Source organism: Rhodnius prolixus, unplaced genomic scaffold (assembly GCF_049639745.1).
Source record: "Rhodnius prolixus isolate KJV_2025 unplaced genomic scaffold, Rpr scaffold_11, whole genome shotgun sequence".
Lineage (NCBI taxonomy): Eukaryota > Metazoa > Arthropoda > Insecta > Hemiptera > Reduviidae > Rhodnius > Rhodnius prolixus.
The window spans coordinates 9123365-9142537 of record NW_027411625.1 but is presented as its reverse complement, the minus strand read 5'-3'; the positions used below and the strand labels follow the sequence as shown (position 1 = coordinate 9142537).

Sequence of the window (19173 nt, the reverse complement as noted above, 5' to 3'; positions counted from 1 at the left end):
TTGGTACCAGATCCCTTCGAGAATGCTCGGACTGAATCAGGTTTAATCTGTTTAACAGCGACAAAGTTACTGCCTCTACATTCATGATAATTTTATTACTTTTTGCAGCTGTTTGAGCTGAACAATGTGCTAAAATGTCCCTTTAGAGAAGATAAAGACTCTTTCAAAAGTATCTCCCTAAAATATTGCAAGAAAAAGTGATAGAACTGAACAAAAAATTTAAAGAAATTGATTAGAAGATAACATGATTTCTGATTTTAATTAAATACATTAATTATATACTCTCAAACGCAAAAAAAGTAACCGCGGTTATTTGTTGAGATATTGGTTTCAAACTTTCCACCTCTCCGACTAAACCAACTTAATCGATAATTATCGATTATTATTATCGATACTTGTAGTTACTCCAAAGTACAAGATTTATAAACAATTTTTTCCTCATTCTTTTTTTTTGTTACTTCAAAATATGCCATTAGCACCGACCTCGTATTTTAATTTAAATACCCTGACTTTCTTGTAATTTAGCGGTTTCGCTTTAAATTATATTCATTTTATGTTTTTGTATACAGTCACCCATACATATGTTGTTACAATGCTTTTCATGCTTCCGGTATTGTATTCGCCATGTTTGTATCATCTAAACTGTTGGGTCTAAAGTAACACCAAATACATGACAGGTTACAGAAAAAAATATTAAAAAGAAGTTACCTAGTGACGGGCAAAACGAGTCCGCTTTTGGATTCGTTGGATTTGTATTAGTTTCAACTTTGAAATCGAATCCATCAACTTGTTCACTGCAAGTGCTCTTGCTTTTTTGTAGAGTTGATGGTTAATACTAAATAAAGCGACTTAAACAAAAAAAAATTATTTAAAGGTAAAGAGATAATGAAAATTACATTTATTTAATTCTTATAAATGGAAAATTTTGATTAATATTATTGATCCCTTTTAACATAATTTTGATATGCTAAATTATACATATTTTATCGGTTCCAGATCTTCAAATAATTTATTCCAGATATGAATACTTATTTAAACAGAAGGGTAAGCCGAATTCTTATTTTTCTTTTCCCTTTCTACTTTTTTTGCTTTTCAAATTACTTTCTTTCAGGAAATCTTTGTTCTGTTTTTTCCTAAAATGGATAAAAAAAAATATTGTAAGTTCTGTAAACTGTTCCATAAACTAAAAACGAAAAATCACAGAGACAAACTCATGTTTTATACAGATATATTATCACCACTTCGGATAATTTTGCTTTATTTCTTTCTAAATCTGTCAGCAGAATTCAATAACTACTTGTGCTTTCTTTATATGGTTTTTTAAAGTAAATATTTGAATGTATTGAGGCGCTACGATAGCCGAGCGGTTAGAGGCGAGACCTGTGAAGCTAAATATGTATTGTGGTTGTGGTACTGGGTTCGATTCCCAGTCTATAGGCCTTGGGTTTTATTTAATGGTTAATACAAGAAATTTTTACAGTAAAGAATGTTTGCTAGTCGCCTCCGTCCACGACGCCTAATTGGTAGTTGGACGTAAAGCCTGCCTGAAAAAGTAGGCAATTACTTTACTTTACCTTGAATGTATTGTCTTTAAACTACAGTTAAAACGGTTAATCAACAACAAAAATAAATGGATAAAAAAATAAAATAAAATACAAAAAACGTAAAAGCAATTAGGACATCAAGTTATAAAAAAATGGAGCCGTTTACGAAAATTAAAAAAAAAACTGAAAAAAAAAGATTTTCAGTAAAGCAACACTACCGAACAAATGAAAAGGACAAATGAAATAGAACAAAGCAAAACTAAGAAGAATTGAATCAGCAGATAGTTGTAGCTATTATTTAATGTACACAATCTTTTTTGTTTTGTTTTAATGCGCATCAAAATCTGAGATCATTGGCGCTTGGAGCTTTTTCCGGTGCATTGCCGGCTTCCGGAAAGCATTCTCTCGTTACAAACAACACTGTCCATCACCGGACAGTGAACTGTAAGTAGCTCCTAGCAAGAGAAAATATAAAATCTGGATGGATAGACATGGTTATTGTGTTGATTAAATATGTACGTAAGTGAAATTAAATTCAGTTTACAACGAGACAATTAAAAAAAAAAAAAACAATGGAAGAATCATCTAAGCTGTAATTGAGAAAGTGGTTAGAACAACAAAATCGAGATGAACAAAATAAGGCGATGTGAATCGATACTTGCAGCATCATTGAAAGCCGGTAGTAGTTTCTGGAAGCTGTGCAAGAAATTAGCGATGGCACGGCGAAGCGAACCTTCGGCATCGTCTTCTGAAGGCAGGCGACGTTTTAACGAATATGGCAGCTTTTTGAATCTAAAATAAAGTACACGTTTACGGCTGCTAACTACTTTATTTGACTCAACAATATTCCAGTCAAAATTTTATTTGTAATTTGCTTATTGAGCAAATCAAATCACTGGATCGGAATAAATTATGAACTTTTTGAACGATTTGTTTATAGTATTGGTCTATTTTCTATTCACGTAAAGATAAACCGCTTTTATTTTAATTTCTTTTGATGTAAATTGATTTTACTTGGGGATTCAAAGGTCCTTTTCATTATAATGAACTATCTTAAAGGCATCTAATAATTAATTCAATTTGAAGTTTGAAATAGCTTCTTTTTTTTGGAAAAAACGAAAAAAAGTCGCGTGCGTTAGGATTAAAGATTTTTTCTTCCTCTAAAATTGCATTTTGGCTGAAGTACAAGTTTAAGAGTATCAACACGATTGCAGTAAAAGACAAAATCTGATTGTTAAAAGCAGATTTTGTTTTTCTAATTTCATGAACCATAAGTATAATATTAGAAGGGGTGAATTGTGATGTAGTTTTGAGCAACGCAGGGGTGAAGTCCCCGGCCTGGCACTGCCAGACACCAGCGATTCCATAGCCCCTCTGTAAGTCCAGTCTAAGTCTAACTGTACTACAACGCTTTATCAAGTGTAGCTTACTCTTTATAAATAGGTTTACTTCAGGTAATTTTTTTAATAAAAACTAAAAACATATGCATTATATAAACGAAGTTAACACAAAATTCTTGCACCGAACACCATGATTATAATCACTTTATCAATTGCACTTAACTTAAAACAGCACGCCGTACTAGGGCAAACAAAATAAAAAGTAAACTTAATGCACCCAATCTTCTTTCGCTGAAATACTCAAGTTTCTTCAAAACTAGGAGTGTATTTCTAAGTAGGTTTACTGTTATCAAAGAGCTTATGAGGAAAGGTTTTTTTCACATAACACCTCTAAAAGCGATCTAAAAATAAGATAAGAATTTCAAACAAAACCAATAAGTTGAAATCGGAGAATATGGTTTAAGAAATATGGAAAGATATCATTCGAGAGATTCAAATTCCTGCATAAGCAAATATATATATATGTGTGTGTAGTAAAACCATATAAATTCCACATAAATAGCCTTTAGGGGCAAGTCCACTAAAACTTTCCTAAAATAAATCTAGCCGGAAAGATAGTTACAAGCAAAAGTCACACAGCCTTCTATACGAGTTCTCAGTACAACAGAAACATAAAGAAATCAGATGGAGTAGTTTTCTAGACAATCACTTAAATTAAAAAAAAACAATCTCTTAAATTTTTCACTCCAGATCATGTTGTTTTCTTTAATCTGGAAATTATGATAACTTCTATTTAAGTGATAGAGTCAAGCATTACTCCAAAATGGAACTTAAAAAAGTAGTTTTAATAACTTTCCAAGAATGCCTTAAAATTATTTAAAACTTTGCATGAATCAGTGTACGAAGTGTAAAGGTAATTTGAGAATATTTAGTGACAGAAAATTGCAGTTATCCCCATTCAGTGCGGATCTTCCGCAACATGAATATTTAGAACTATTCGTACTTAAGATACTTAATTTACTGATGTAAACTCCAGTTATGCCTTGGGACTATTCTTATTTCATTATTCAATGGCACATTTTTAATCGTTTATTGCAAAAAATGAATTTTTTTAGATTGCAGTCTGAGCGACAGGTGAAGAGGTTAGAGTTGGACTGTAAAAATTATAAAAAGCTTTAGACTGAAAAAAATAAAACAAAAACGAAATATAATCTGGTCATCCTTCGTATTCAAATCATTCGGTATTTTGCATTAATCGACTATTTATACTGTACTTATTCATTTATCATATTTGTTTGTTGCGTCAGTGTAATACGCAGTTGCGAATCGATTAATAAAAAGACAAAAAAAATGACTTTAATACAAATCCGAGAATCAGTCTTTGCATTAGACTAACTATAATATGTCATTGTGAGTCATTATGAAAGAGTTTGTATTGGAATGGTACAAATGGAGGACTACCTTAACATAAATTACTTTTCTAGTACCCTAAATAAGTATTTCAAGAAAAAAATATTTCATATAAAAATGATACACCTACAAGTGTGTAGAATGTAACATATACATCAAAGTTTGAAGAAAGTCTTTTTTAGTCTTAATGTAAAAAGTCCCGGTTAATTGCAATAAGACTAAGTAAAGTGCACTCATTTTTGAGTAAGTAGATTTTTGACTAAAGGCATTTTGTATTCAGGTCTTTCTGAAGGCACCAAAAACAAATATCAAATGCTAACTTCTTGCGATTTCTGTTTTTAAGTTTTGCTGACCACAAACATATTAACTCAGCGACCAAAATAAACTGCTTCCCAAGCCTTTAATAAGAAAAAATATGTATAATACTTACACCGTCTGCCTTGATTGAATTTTACCATCGGTAGCTTTGTCCTACTAAGTAAAATAATAACAATTAGTATAATTTAAAATTAATTTCTGATTAAGGATGTTTATATTGCCAGATGGCACAGAAGAGGAAAAAGTATAAGAATCAAATAAATATAATTAAGAAGCAAAAGTGGTTAGTTGATCGAAGAAAGGAAATGAGCACCCATATTGATAGGATCATGGAGGATACCACACACAGTTACGACATCGACGAAGGAGACCAACAATTATTTTGTTTGACGGAGAAGAATAGGTCAAAATTGGCAACAGAACCCAGCGAGAGCTTGGATGAAGAAAGCGCTAGTTTAAACTGGTTGGTGAATCTCTCAGCCGCATCGCTATTCCCTTCTTCGGACGGACATGAAGCACCATCTAACTGCAACCGTAAGTACTAAAATATCTTTTCAGTAATGGTGGTCTATTTTTTTTTTGTAAATTTTGATGTGAACACCCGTACAGTTTCCTGGTAATGGCTATTTTCAACTTCTAATTTATTAATTCATTCAAACTGAACATTTTATTAAATATTGGCTGGGTTCAATATTGTAATAAAACTAATATTATATATCTACCTTGAGATTCACACGGAGGATCGGTTCCTCAGAAACTGTGTAACCGACATTTGGTTATGGGGAAAATGCCAAAATCTAAAATGAATACCAACGCAGGCAAAATAAAAATAATTAAAATAAAAAGTACAAGTTCTTTCGTGCGTGTTTTGTTTTGTTTTGCTTTCCTACGCCAATGGAAGCGTTTCAGCCAACTTTTTTACTTACTGTCCAAATATGCTTTTGAACTCGTGATGTAGCTTTCTAAATGAAATTTACGTTTAAGGGCTGGCTAATTGAAAATTTAATCACACGTCATTTCTTTACCCATGATTCAATCGAAAACCAGCAACTCCTACTGCTCTGAGTAAATACTCACATTCATAACTACTCCTCATTTTCTTTATGCAGTTTTTTCCTTTCAGAAGCCCTAATTATTTCCTGGCAGATCAATACGATGAATAGGTACATAAAATTTCAAATATGCTGTTGCGAAACGTACGAAACGAACACAATTTGCTGGAACTCGTCAACGATAGTTTTTTTTTTTTTGCCTGAACTAAATTCTCCAATTTCAATTGTCAAATGATGCTGCTCAAAAGTATTTTGGGCTGACACTAATGCTGAGATTGCATTTTGAAGTTGATTTGCAGCACCTTTTCTGCCCAATTTGGGAATAGTCAATTTCATGATAGCTATTTTGCTGTTAAAATGCTTGCACTTCTCTACTGGCGTATTGAACTGGCATAGCTCGCAACAGATATTCCCACTTATCTATTTATTAATGCCTCTGAGGTTGACCCATATGTTGGAATATGTAATCAATCTGGGTTTCAGGTACCTTTCATTAATCGTCAATAAGGTTACAGTCTTTAGTTCGTTTAGGAAGGTGTCGTGTTGTTATTGACGGGCGCTTCAGCTTCGAGTTTCTTTTACTGAACTTGATTATTATAGTCATTCAACTTGATATCTCTCCAATTCCAGCGTATATATATAAAGGCCTTCATCTGCCACTTGTTCTACCATATCTGTCACAGAAATAAGTGACACCTGTGCTGCACACTGTGAGCGTCAGCTCAACTAACTGAGAATATCCATTCTTTAACAGAGAACAATGTGGTTCTATAAAAAGGCTTGCTCTAGTAGTTTTAAGCTTTAATGCCAGCGAATAATAAGAAAGCATCATCAAAGTAAATGATGAACAAGTTTATGCAGCATAAACTTTCCCGTATAAAACTGAAATAGTGTTACAAAATAAAGGATAATAGTTTATCCCTGAACCCCATTAAAATTAATTGTAGAAAAAATGTATAAGATAAAAGAAATAGAACTCAAGTATATAGTTTATTCAAATCGATAGAGCTCTTTTCAATAAAATAACAAAGACCTAAAAAATCTATTCGGTATGTTGCACTTTCAAATATTTTGATTTCGGTTAAGATTTGAGTACAAGAACAACGATCGTATCTAAACGGAATACCAAATTTGATTTGAATAGTCCTTGCTTTGGTAAAAAAAAAAAAAACTGAAAAAAACCTAATTCTTCCTTATCTTACACCTCTTTAACTTACAAGATTGCAACAGGTTAAAGATGTTTACATTGTTACAGCCAATACTTGAAATAATTTTTTAAAAAAAGGTGCATTTGAATTTGAAGCACATTTAAAGAATTTTCAAATAAATTTTACAGTATATTACTTACAAAGAAAAAGAGATACTCAAAAAGTTTATTCAAATTTAAAGTTATTACTTATTTCTTTTGAATTCTTGAAAATGTTATGTTCTTTCGATTAGTGTTGAATTTGTTTTAGCAGTTGAGACCATTTATATGAAAAGTTGTGAATATTAAAAATTATGAAATTTGCCATTGCTGAATTTTGAAAATTGGCCAAAGATTTATAAAGGCGTTGTTACGGTAAATAATTGTAGAACCACCTAATTATGTATATAGTTAGTTCAACCTGGTACACCCTTTTTAATAATGAAGCCAACTAACATTTACATAATAAAAATTCATAGTTTGTCGAAAATTTTGTAAATTAGAACTTTTGAGTATTTGGTAAGAGAAAACCGTATGGTGTTCATACCAGGGTTTTTCATTCAATTAAAATCTTATTTTATTTTCCATTTCTGTACAAAATAGGTTCACAGACCATGTCAAATGACTCCGTACGAAATTTAAAACCAGGTTTCACATATACAGAGCTTATTGAAAAGGCTTTAAAAGAGAGAGGCGAGCTGACAGTATCGGAGATTTATAAGTGGATTTAGTAAGTGAATTTATTTACTTTTTTATTTTTAATTATTTCCATACAGCTATTCACTCTTTTGAGAAGACGTGAAGTTTGTTTTACTGCACCTATTTTAGAGAGCATTTCATTCTCTTCTGACTATCCTCGCAGTATTCAAAATCAATGAGGGTTTAGTCTCTTTAATTATATTTTCTGATAAGTTCACTAATCCGCCACTATAACCTTAAAATAAGCACGTGACTGTCACAAGTAAACAGCGGGTTTCAACCTCGCTGGGTGGTAGAACTTCTTTAGTATCCATTACCTGGTACTTTCTTACTTGTTCATCATTATAAGTGATTGAAATTTCCGCTAACCAAGAGGATGTCAGGTCTGCCGTACATATAAATGTAGTTTATTTTATCCCAGCAAATCTTTATAGGTCCTTACTGCAATAATAAAATTCAGAATTTCGAACATTGAATCTTTATTGATCTAATAGGTCTCAAGTCCATACAATACACTGAAATTGGACTATGAACTTCCCCGGTAAATATTTCAAATAATAGTTTTAGAACAACTTATAGGCAATAAGTATAAAAAAAAAAATTTAAAACGCTTATTTTCCGTTATTCTTACATTATATGCATGAATGTTCAAAACATCCGTCTGTCAGAAGTTTGATACTATCTTCTGCCAAAGAATAAAGAAAAATATAATATGGAAAATTATCTCTAAAAAGCATTAAAAAAATAAGTTACGTCATGGTTAATGTTTCCAAAGAACTAAAAGAATTCCCTCTTCGGTTGGAATTGCGAGTGTCTTGATGGTGAACAGAAAACTATTCAATCAACTGGGAGTTCAACCTCTATTCTACTTATGGGTTTCTTCTTGTCACAATATTAGAGCCAGGAGACTTTTCAGTCTTGCTGAAGAAAAGCTGTAAAGAAAGAAAAAAAATCTCTGGGCAGTCAGCAGTTCTCGAACCCTACGAGGAAGTCCAGTGCACTAACTATATCGAATTATTACAAATTTGTGTCAAATATCGAGTGTAAAGTTGCTGGAGTAACACAAAAAGTGCGTTACAAATCCCAACAAAGCAATCTAATTCATAACATTAGTGGTCGCTGGTGTGAGGTGAGTCTGCATGAATGGGAGGTCGGTACCAAGCCGTGCTCGACTTGTTGAAATCGATTACCACATCCTCCACCTCCCTAACTGAACTTCCATACTCTACAACTTCTGTATGAAATTCTATTAGGGCTCTGGTAAGGACGTCTTGTGTTTGTGACAGATTTTTGAATTATGAGTGATTACATACAAGTTTGGGAAACGAAAAAAATGTCCTACAATTCCTAAAAATTATAACTGATTGTACGTTTTATAATAACAGAAGTAATAAATATAAAATACCTGTCACTCACGCGGTCCAATCTAACAAGGCAGCGTTTAAAGAGGAATTTGTCACAGTATTAATTTTGTTAATTTGTCAGTGTTAGATTTCTATTTTTAACATTGCAAAGCAACTACCCTCTTCCAAACATCTATGATTAAGGTATGAAATCTGTTTTTTGGGGGTGTTAGTCTTTAAAACTCAACTTTCTCCATGTGGCAAACGTTTCGACATAGATGTGAACTCTCATCAGCGGTTGGTAGGGAGCGAGGATGTACCACTTGTGAGGTATATGATACATATTAATCTCCAAATGGTACTCTATGTGGTTGCGATTAACTGATCAGGTAACAGACATGGCGGATGTTCCCATTGTTTTTTAAATTTAGTTTTAATGTGAATACATATTTAGTTCAAGAAAATTGTAACTGTTATTCAGTTTACTGGGATAAATGTTTGACTGAGTTCAATAATATGTAAACGTACATACTCTTCACATTCAACTGAATATGACCATAACAGAATATTAAATTTACATGGTCAATGTACATTATAGCTGGACAAACTTCAGCTCAATCTTTTCATTTATTTATTACGGTAGCCCAAGTAACAAGAATACTAATAATAATCACGGTTGAAAAATTGTATAGCTGAAGTACATGGAACATGTGAGCTGGCAACCAAAGTTATGTTCTTGTACCGTAAAACTATTTAACAGAAAATTATAAGTATTCTGCAAACAAAAGCTTTTGATAACTACATTCTGACAATCGCGGGAAGCGGGTTGTACACATCTGGTAAAAAAACAAAAGTTATAGTCCCGCTTTTCAGTAGTGAAATCAAGCAAGCTATCTTAAATTTAGTTAAAAAAGAAATTTGAGTTTGTATGTTGTAGAAAGCAAAGAGAAAGTCTTGAATATTGTTCACACCAGATGATTTGTTTTAATGAAAATTGTATTTTCCTGACTCATTTAGTCTGATTTTACAGTAGTCGTTACCCTTACTACCAGAAGCATGATGCAAGATGGAAGAATTCTATAAGGCATAACCTGAGTATCAACCCACAGTTTAGGAAGGGTAACAAGTGCAGCCACGGAGGTCATTATTGGACTTTAAACAAGGAGTATGACGACCAGTTCAAAAAATGGGTCCGTATAGATTGTTAATAAGATTTTAAACGAATCTTTAAGAGACAGAAGTTTTACAAATAGCGGTCATTCTTCACAAACCTGAAAGCATGGGTGTAGCTACATTTTTTTTTTTAATTCTACATAAAAATTACATTGAAGTTTGACAGTTTACAAAATATTTCTAATTAAAACAGAAATCTTCTCTTCTATTCTGATTCTCTTCTTTTTTCATTATGACATGAAATTATTAATAAATCATATGGTCATAGAATTATAAAAAATCTCAACCCAGAACTATCTACATGAAGTTGAGCAAATGTACAAAGACATTTTACAAATTATTGTACAAAACAGCACTTTTAACAAAAAACGAATGTGGATGGATTCAACATCCACGAAATTTTTGTAGATTTTCATACTTTCCAATACACTATTCAAAATGGTTGACCATACGCTAAGCATTATCATTTTGTAGCAGGAACTAAGAAAAACTGCAAGAGACGAACGAAAACGGAAAAATGAATTGAAAGATGATGAAACGGAGCGTGCGACCAGAAGTATCTTGTTAAACATAGAGGACAACTGTGCGGAATTTGGTGAGGCCAGTTCGCCAGCTGTCAGCTCCAACGATCCTAATCTTGTCAGGGTAGCTACGGACATACTCAATGGGATCGACCGTCAAGTTGAGGTGGAGTTCATGGACCGAGCCAATGAAGCGAACTCAGGTGACATCTTCTCTTCTAATTAGTGCTTTATGAAAACAAAATGTACTTGTACAGTTTATATTTTATTTCATCTTTAATTCAATTATATTCAAACATAGAAGAGGACCTGTTCCCAATGATTATAGCCATAAGCATCTTATTAGGCCGAATTAGGCTTATTGTTGGGCTAGAAACCACTTCTTTTTACAAGGCCCAGGGTTTTTCTATCAATTGTTTTTGTGTATTATCTCCTCTGCTCTCCATGTGCCAGAGACCTCTTACCACAAATTAGCCCTGCGTTGCAATCCAATAGTTATAAAAGAACGTTAGTTTCTTTTTGTCAGGGACTGGCTGACTCACTGTAGGAAACCCTTTAGAGATTTTTTCTCAGCCTAAAGCCATCTTGACTTAACTTGGCATAACGCCAGGTTAAGTCTGCAAGTAATCTTGATTCGGTCCGTCTCAAAAACCGTAACCACTTACCTCTAAAATCTCTAAAGTCTGTGCCATTTACCTTGACTACCCAGGGATTACTTAGATATGTTGCATGCTGCAACTTTTTACATATGGGTGAATCATCCCCAAATATAAGTAACATATTAAATATAATAATTAATGTGATTAAGTAATGTTACATTTATTAGGTATTAATAATTATTGATGTGTCAAAAATAAATAAAATAATGGAACTGTGTGACATTTTAATATAGACTAGAATGTAAAAATATGTATTTTTCTGTTTCACAGCTCCGATTGTCATAGAAGAGGATATATTTGAGAGCTCCGACCCTATCCTAGCTGACCCACTTCTATTCTCCGATTGCCTGGAGTTAGGATTTCAACCCTATGAGCTCATAGATTCCAGACTGTAAGTACACTTATTTACGAGCTGCATTGAGTATAAAATGCAGAGAATCTGCTTCACTTGAAAGGTCAAGCTCTGAATAGCTCGCACAATTATTAGAAATTTGCATTGTTCTTATGAGGGTCGGAATTTCCATCCTTTTAACCGCGGATGGTTTTGCAACTGTATAAAGCCCGGGCAAATTTTATTCACCTTTTATCGTCGTAGCATGAAGAAGTATAATAATTAATAAAAAAAAAAAAGTTATCTTTTTCTCATACACTAATGATGTGACATTAAAAAAATAATTATTATAAAATAATAAACAATTCTGTAACATTTAAAGTCATTAACGCTCGTAGCCTTCTAAGAATCCGGTCATCAGATAGTGATTTATAATGCTAATTAAACTGTCACTTCTTACTTACTGTTTATCATCCATTTTTTTTAATAAAGCCTAAAAAATTTAATTTCATTCTGTTACAGGTGAAAACAGAAGAGGTAATTAACTTCTCAGTCTATCTTCCGGCCAACATATCTTCCATATTATATTTTGTAATAATGTGCCCTTATTCTGACTTAAGTGCCAAAAAATAAACAATCTTGAATTTCGAAACTTTTAATTCTGTATGGCACCTGCGGAAAAAAGGAAGTTGCTGTAAAGATGGTGCCAAACTTCACACCTAGTAAAATAAATAATTTAAAATTAGAAAGCGTTATTTTAAAAATTGAAAAAAATTAAAAAATTTTATTATAAAAAAAAAAAAATCAAATTCTGTATGGCACCTGCGGGAAAAGGAACTTGCTGTGAAGATGGTGCCAAACTTCACACCTAGTAAATTAAATAATATAAAATTTAAAATTAGAAAGCGTTATTTTAAAAATAAAAAAATCGATTTTTTTTTTTTATAATAAAGTTTTTGATAAATTATCTGAAGTGCTTGGTCCACAAACTTTTTGTTTGTAGATTTTATTTTTCTTTATCTCAAGCGATATTTGTCTAACAAATACAAAATAAAAAATCTGTTTATTCATCGAAAAAAAGTGTCAAAAAACTAGTGTAGACTCACACGAAATTTTCCTTGGACAATTCTCTGAACCTAAATTTGTTCTGTGTAATAAGAACCATTATATTCGTATTGTTTATACTGTGGCCCTTGTTCCAGAGCCAGTTTTTATAACTAATTTATTATCGAAGTTCAATTTATTTTAAATAATTCAATCTGTTAACTTGTATCGATCGACACGCTTGTGTTCGGCGTGCGCGTTTGTCATTGCGAATGGCTGATATGATTTACAGTTCGGCTCATGCCTTCATACTTTGTTCATGTGCTTCTCACTAAACGCTTCAATTCTAATTAAATATACAGGAATAAAAATGGAATTCTTTCGGTCGCGGAAGCGTAGGTTTTCTGGCCACCCTGTGTGGATTCTAATTTAATCGTTAGTGTCTTAATTTTAAGAACAAAATTTTATTCTGTACTTTGCACATGTCGTGGATCAAGTTAAAAAAGCACTATCACTATTCTTAAGATCTGATCTTTAGCTTAGCTTATTGTGGCGATTGATTCAATTGGATTAATACTACCTTGCTGATTCCCCAAATTTTGTCCAAGTTGTCGCCACTGGTTTTAAGTTTTTTCATTGCAATTTAAATTGTTTTTTATTAAGTTGTATTATCGGTAAGTTGTGTCCCAGATAATCTAGTATTTTTTGACCCATGTGATGTTCTAATAATACAATTAAATATACAAATTTTCTTTGTGTTTTAATGTTGATTTGTAAACTTATATTTTGTTCCCATCAAATGCTTGGTTGGAACCACAATGTTGTACAATAATTTCATCCTTCTTCAAATAATCAGAATGGTGAAAAAAAAATAATTGACTTACACTTAAAAATATCTGAAGAAGCGGACTTTCTCCAGCAATAGAAAACTTTCATTTGAAGTAGAACTCAACCATCTCCTAGGAGCCGGCATGGTTCCCGAAAGTATTCCGTATTAACTTACGCCTCATTTGGTCGGTTGCTCGTCGACATGAAATCAGTATAATCATTCTTCAAAGTTCGAATGATCTGTGCTAAGTGGATTTATTTCCATGGTCCAAACAAAAATTAAACCTACCACCTGTACCGAACTCTGAAGAGAAATATCGAGAAATGATGCAAGTTTGGAGGACCTGCTAGTAAGGGATGACATAGAATTGCTGATGTGTTCAATAGATAGCCTATATTTCCAGCCTTAAACTTAGTTACGTTAGTGAACAGAACCAATTATTATTATTTTTTTTTAAGGCTTTTACCCTTGCATTTTTTGTTTAAAGCAATAGTATAGTACACAGTACAGTTAGGTTTACCAAAAATTATTAAAGATCATTTAAGGAAAATTAGCTAAAATCTGAAACTTTTTTTTCCCAACAGTAAAAATATATATAAATATAAAAAAGAAGAAGGAAAATTTATTTTATTAATTACAAGACCTGAGTTATATATCAAAACAATTTTATTCGATCAGCTTCCTTGATTTGAAGAATTTCCTCAGATACAACACCTGCCAAACAGACAGTCCCAACAAACAGCACATGCTGAATATACTCAAGTAGAGCACTCGATTGTTCGTCGATTCTGCACAACAAAAAATCTTGTGTGAATACTTACAAAATCTTGTTTTATTGCAATTATACAACACCAATTGTATCCAAGTTAAACCGAATTATCTAAGTGGTTCTAAGAATCGTGAAAAATATTTATAATAAAAGTAATTGGCATTTAGTTGGGTAGCTAAGTTAAAAAAAAAAAAAAAATATCGAAGCCGTTTTCAAGAAAACAACTTTCCTACCATTTGTCATTTATAGAACAATGTGGTGCGAGCTTAAACCGAAATAACATTACTAATGTTGACCAACCACGCACACTACACATATAAATATCTTACCATTTGTATCTCTCATCGCCACTTCGCGTTCCCTCATCTGTTCGAAATCTTGGACTATAGAACCCGACAACTCCTCTAGCTTCTTAAGTTCAACCTCCATCGGCTTCAATTTGTTTGCTTCGCCCATCTAAACAAAGATTATTACAATAGTATTAATAAATTGCAACGAGAATGTTAAAAAAAAATTTGGCGAACGCTCACTCATGCTCATTCTCATTGAATTTTCTTAAAAACGACTATAATTACTGAATGCACAGATCTCTAAATTTCCTCAAATTGGCCAATTCGAGGTGAGGTATAAAAAGAAATAGTTTATTTGCCAAATATTGGACATTTTTCCACAAAGTGATTTTTCAGATATAGCCCACATTTTGTTTAGGTAAAAAACTCTAAAAACACTCCTAAAACTCTTTATACAGGAATAATTGGAATGTTTGAAATACTGAAACTACTTAGGATATGTATCAAGAGAAATCAGCAAAATTTTAAGAATGTAAGAGTCTAAAACTGTCGTATTATTTTACTCTAAGAAATGTGGAAGAACTTCAATTACAAAAAATAATAAACAAAACAAAAGAAGTATCCCTAACAGTTGACAGATTTACGCTAAAGCTTGTCTCGGGAGAGACACTTCTTCCAAACATGAATCTCTACATTCCTGCAAACTCTATCAGGTATAAGATCTGGACTAGATTGCATAGAGAGGAAGTTAGAAAGCTAGACTAATGCGATCCTACTGGATTAGATTATTAATTAGATTTATTAATCTACTGTGGACCCAGTGTTTGATTAGGGACTAGTCATGCAATCTCTAAAAGTGAGTGTAACCTAATTAAAATAAATCAAAGCAATCAAAATAGCTGCACACATTAAATCTCTGCAGACACTGAGTTATGTGTGCATGTTTTAGGATCTCGATGATGAGTTTTTCGCGCTGCAGTTTAACGGATATCCGTAAAAGGAAAGATGCCTGAATAAGTCGTAACTCCTGAAGCTAGATTACTGTTGGTGTTAGGAAAGAATGTGTTTACTGAAATGAATTATTGTACAAAAATACCGTCTCATAGCGCCTGGCTTCTGCATCTTTTTTTGTGACCAGTGACACTTCATGCGGCACTCCTCTCTGATCTGAAAAAAAATTGAATTAATTAAACTCAGATCTAAAGAAACATTTCCAATCTACATTGCATAAGACTGACTGCTTTGATAGTATGTCTCTGTAAGCTGTTAGGAAAACCATACTTACGTGGAGGTACAATAGATTTAAAACAGATTTCGTAGACATCTTGTGTTTCTGTTACAAAAGTAAATTTTCCTTTCCCAATGTCTTTGTTTTGTGCTAGGATATCCTGTTTTGAGTCTTTCACCTAGAAAATAAAAATAGAATTTTTTATATATTTTAGGGCTTAGTTCGTTGTGCTCCTCTTGACTGCCAGGAATACAGAGAACATGAAACTGTTATATATATTAATGCAGGAATTATTTAGCAATAACTGGGACGTCCAAAGCCGACACTTGTGTTGGAAGAGTTTTTGACTTCAGAGAAACCGGTATCAAGAAAGCAATGAAGGTCCTCTGCAACCTTTTTGAACAATAGCACTAGCAAAAGAACTTGACATTCAAGCCATTCACACTCAAGTGGCCAAACTAACATAACTTCTTCCTTTACCTTCATTCACTGCCACCTAGACCTCACTACTACTTTGATAAGCCTACAGGTTCAAAAAGACAGTATCAAGATTTGTGAAGAACTGAAGCTATTAGAAAATATGTATCAGATGTGTAAAGCTCTATGTGAGCTGGCCCATACTTACTGGCCGAACTAGTTATGAATCCAAATTTTCCACAAACTCCTCTACAAAATATAAGTTATAGTTTCTCTGAAATATGTTTCCGAGATAATTAGAAGTTATTTTTCCCGAAAAGATTTTCTAGATAACAGCTATTTCATCTCTTTCTTTTTCTCCCTTATCTAACCCTTCATTCTCAAAAAAATGTCAGGATTCAACTGATTTGTCGTACGATTTTCTATCAAAAAAGGAATAAGGTATTTCTCAAATGAGAAGGTTCAAAAGAGTTTTTAGTGGTACACACAATGAATGGGGTTGCAATGAAAGCATGGTCATTCCTCTAGCAATACCTGGTTTCGAGAATTCCATACTTTTTCGGATAGTTTTGTTAATGAAAATTTAGAGTATGAATAATTGAATTTAAATGTATTTTTGCGAAATTTTCAGCATTTGTCTAGTTTTAGTTTTCAGGTTTTTTTCTAATCAAATACCGTCAGGACCTCAATCGAAATTCTAATGTGAATAATTCATAAATACAGACGGGGCCAAATAACCTCAACTTTACTTTTTTCTATAGTTGATGAATTGCCCCTAAATATAAAACATATCCTATTATTCCTCTAAACAAAAAGTGTTTTGTCTTTTTGACATACTTTAAATTAGCGATGCAGCACGTATTTATTGTCTGTAAGGAGAGAACACTGCTTGGGAACCATGCGTATTTTGACGTGCCGTTAAGAGTGATGTTCTGTGCTCATCTTTTCAGAAAAATCTAAGGAAAGTTTCTAAGGAAATTCTAACAATGATTCATTATTTTATAATGCCCTATATTTTTTTTTTTAGTCGTAACATACTTTTTAAGGATAAAATAATTTTAAAATAAGAGTTTTAGTAATAGGTTAAAAAAATAATAATAGAGCCTTTAAGTGTAATTACGGCCTCCGGACAGTGTTCTTTCGTTACAAACAACACTGCCACATCATCGGAGTGATTTTAGGCACTGTCGGTTCTACTCAAACTATTTCATTCTCGGGTTTTAATAGTACACTTAAACATCTAGCAGTTTTGGTAAACAATCATATCAAACATTTCACTAGTAACAAAAGTACTTACTACATAGTCAACTTTCTGTCCAGGTATGTTGGTGACATCATATTCACCCAATATTAATTCTTCTTTTCTAAGTTCTTCTTTTAAACACCTTTGTGAATTGGGATTCAGATGGAACATTATAGAATTTACTTCTAATATAGTAATGATAACGAAAAATATGTACATCATTTTTTAAATTTTTATATTACTTCTAAAATATTAAGTTGATCCAAAATTATCAAATTGCTATAATATTTAAAACATGGGTATTTAAAGTAAATAGAGCAAAGTAACAAGCTTAAGAACATAGATAGAGCGCTATTTCACTAAGAAAAACATTTCTTCCACATAATACTCACATGGGATGCGCAGTGTTGTTTTAACACAAATAAAAATCCCGTACTTCAATTTCAGCAGATAAAGTAACAAATGTAGCTTTAACAATAGCCATATAAAATATTCTGAGCATTATAAATTATAAGTTGGGTAATGGTGATTGAGATTTATTTAGAAGGTATTTTTTTTTTTTTTGGTTAGCCCCCTCTGAATACTAAAATTGTTTGTTCATTCTCATAATTCATGAAGACTTTCTTGTATTATGAACTAGATGTTTTCGGCTAATAGAATACAAATGTATGTCACTTGAAAAAATTATATTAAGCACAACTAAACTGCCCTTCCAAATCATTTTTTCTTTAAACTTACCATTTTCCTATTTAAATGCCAAGCTATTATATCTTTTCTCCCATCAAAATAGATAAGAAAGTTTGCAGAAAATGTTATATCGTTAATTCAAGAGTTAAGCTTTCATTAAAAGCAATATCGACTCTGCCATCCGCATGTCTATTACAAACATTACCAGAATTCCGAAGATCTAGGAAAGTCGGTTAGCCAGAGATTATACTATTATATCATTATTTTCTGGAAAAAAGACAATATAGATTGTCTTTAAACTTGGAATAGTAACTCCTCACATGAAAAACTACCATCACTATTTTTTTCTGGGAGAATTCATTTAAAGGGGCTTCAAAGGTAGTGGGAAAGTTAGGCTTTCTTCTTCGGTTCTCTTTTGGTGTAAAGTTTTACCATCTACATAATACTAAGAAGTCTCAAAAGAACAACTAGAATTTTAAATTAGGAGGAAATCAGTTGCGAAGAATTGCAACTGCAAGAACACTTTTTTTTTATATTTTTTCGAATACTGATATAATTTTTGTCAAATATTGCGTTAAATATTCGCTTTATGATCAATCACTTTTATTTGAAATATTTTTAGGGTAGTGGTTCAGGGATTTTGGGGGCGACAGACATAATTTGGAAAATCGTGTCCTTTATTTGATGATAGTTGCTGCAGAAGATGGCTTTCTGAAGGATTTTAAATTTTCGTCCATGTTCATCAGACTGGTGTTGTGAATGATTTCCGTTGTTTTTTAGTGAATGAAAAAGGCGAAAGAATGTAGCCAACTTTTGTTGCAAAGAAATATCGATTAGGATGGATGAAATACGAGGGAGTATCATTTAACTAGAAGGAAGTTACTATAACTGCTTAAAGAAAATATCCATAATTTTTGTCAGAGGTTCAAAAAACTATATATGTATTGCCTTTATAATGGATAAAGTTCCTTCATTGTTTTAATAAGTAACCTTTTTTTGAAATGTTATAATTTTATTAGAATTTTGAAATCTCGAGCTGGTATTACGTTTTGTAAAAAAATATTAAGGTGCCATAAGTCGATCAAAACTT

At 32.3% G+C, this 19173-nt stretch overlaps 2 protein-coding genes across 2 annotated transcripts; one reads left to right on the top strand and one right to left on the bottom strand.

Moving 5' to 3' along the window:
* The first annotated feature begins 743 nt into the window (after positions 1-743).
* LOC141459429 (uncharacterized) lies at positions 744-12236 on the top strand. The gene is made up of 8 exons (XM_074138514.1): positions 744-874; positions 997-1044; positions 4837-5146; positions 7454-7580; positions 9923-10082; positions 10540-10789; positions 11516-11636; positions 12099-12236. The coding sequence occupies exons 2-8, from the start codon at positions 1021-1023 to the stop codon at positions 12100-12102; spliced, it is 996 nt and encodes a 331-aa protein (XP_073994615.1). The 5' UTR covers positions 744-874; positions 997-1020; the 3' UTR covers positions 12103-12236.
* Positions 12237-14051: 1815 nt separating this feature from the next.
* LOC141459431 (transmembrane emp24 domain-containing protein bai-like) lies at positions 14052-17794 on the bottom strand. Its single transcript, XM_074138515.1, has 5 exons — positions 17451-17794; positions 15794-15914; positions 15605-15675; positions 14548-14674; positions 14052-14237 (listed from the first exon to the last, which is right to left on the bottom strand). Exons 1-5 carry the CDS (start codon positions 17616-17618, stop codon positions 14116-14118), a joined length of 609 nt encoding a protein of 202 aa, XP_073994616.1. The 5' UTR covers positions 17619-17794; the 3' UTR covers positions 14052-14115.
* Between the last annotated feature and the right edge of the window lie 1379 nt (positions 17795-19173).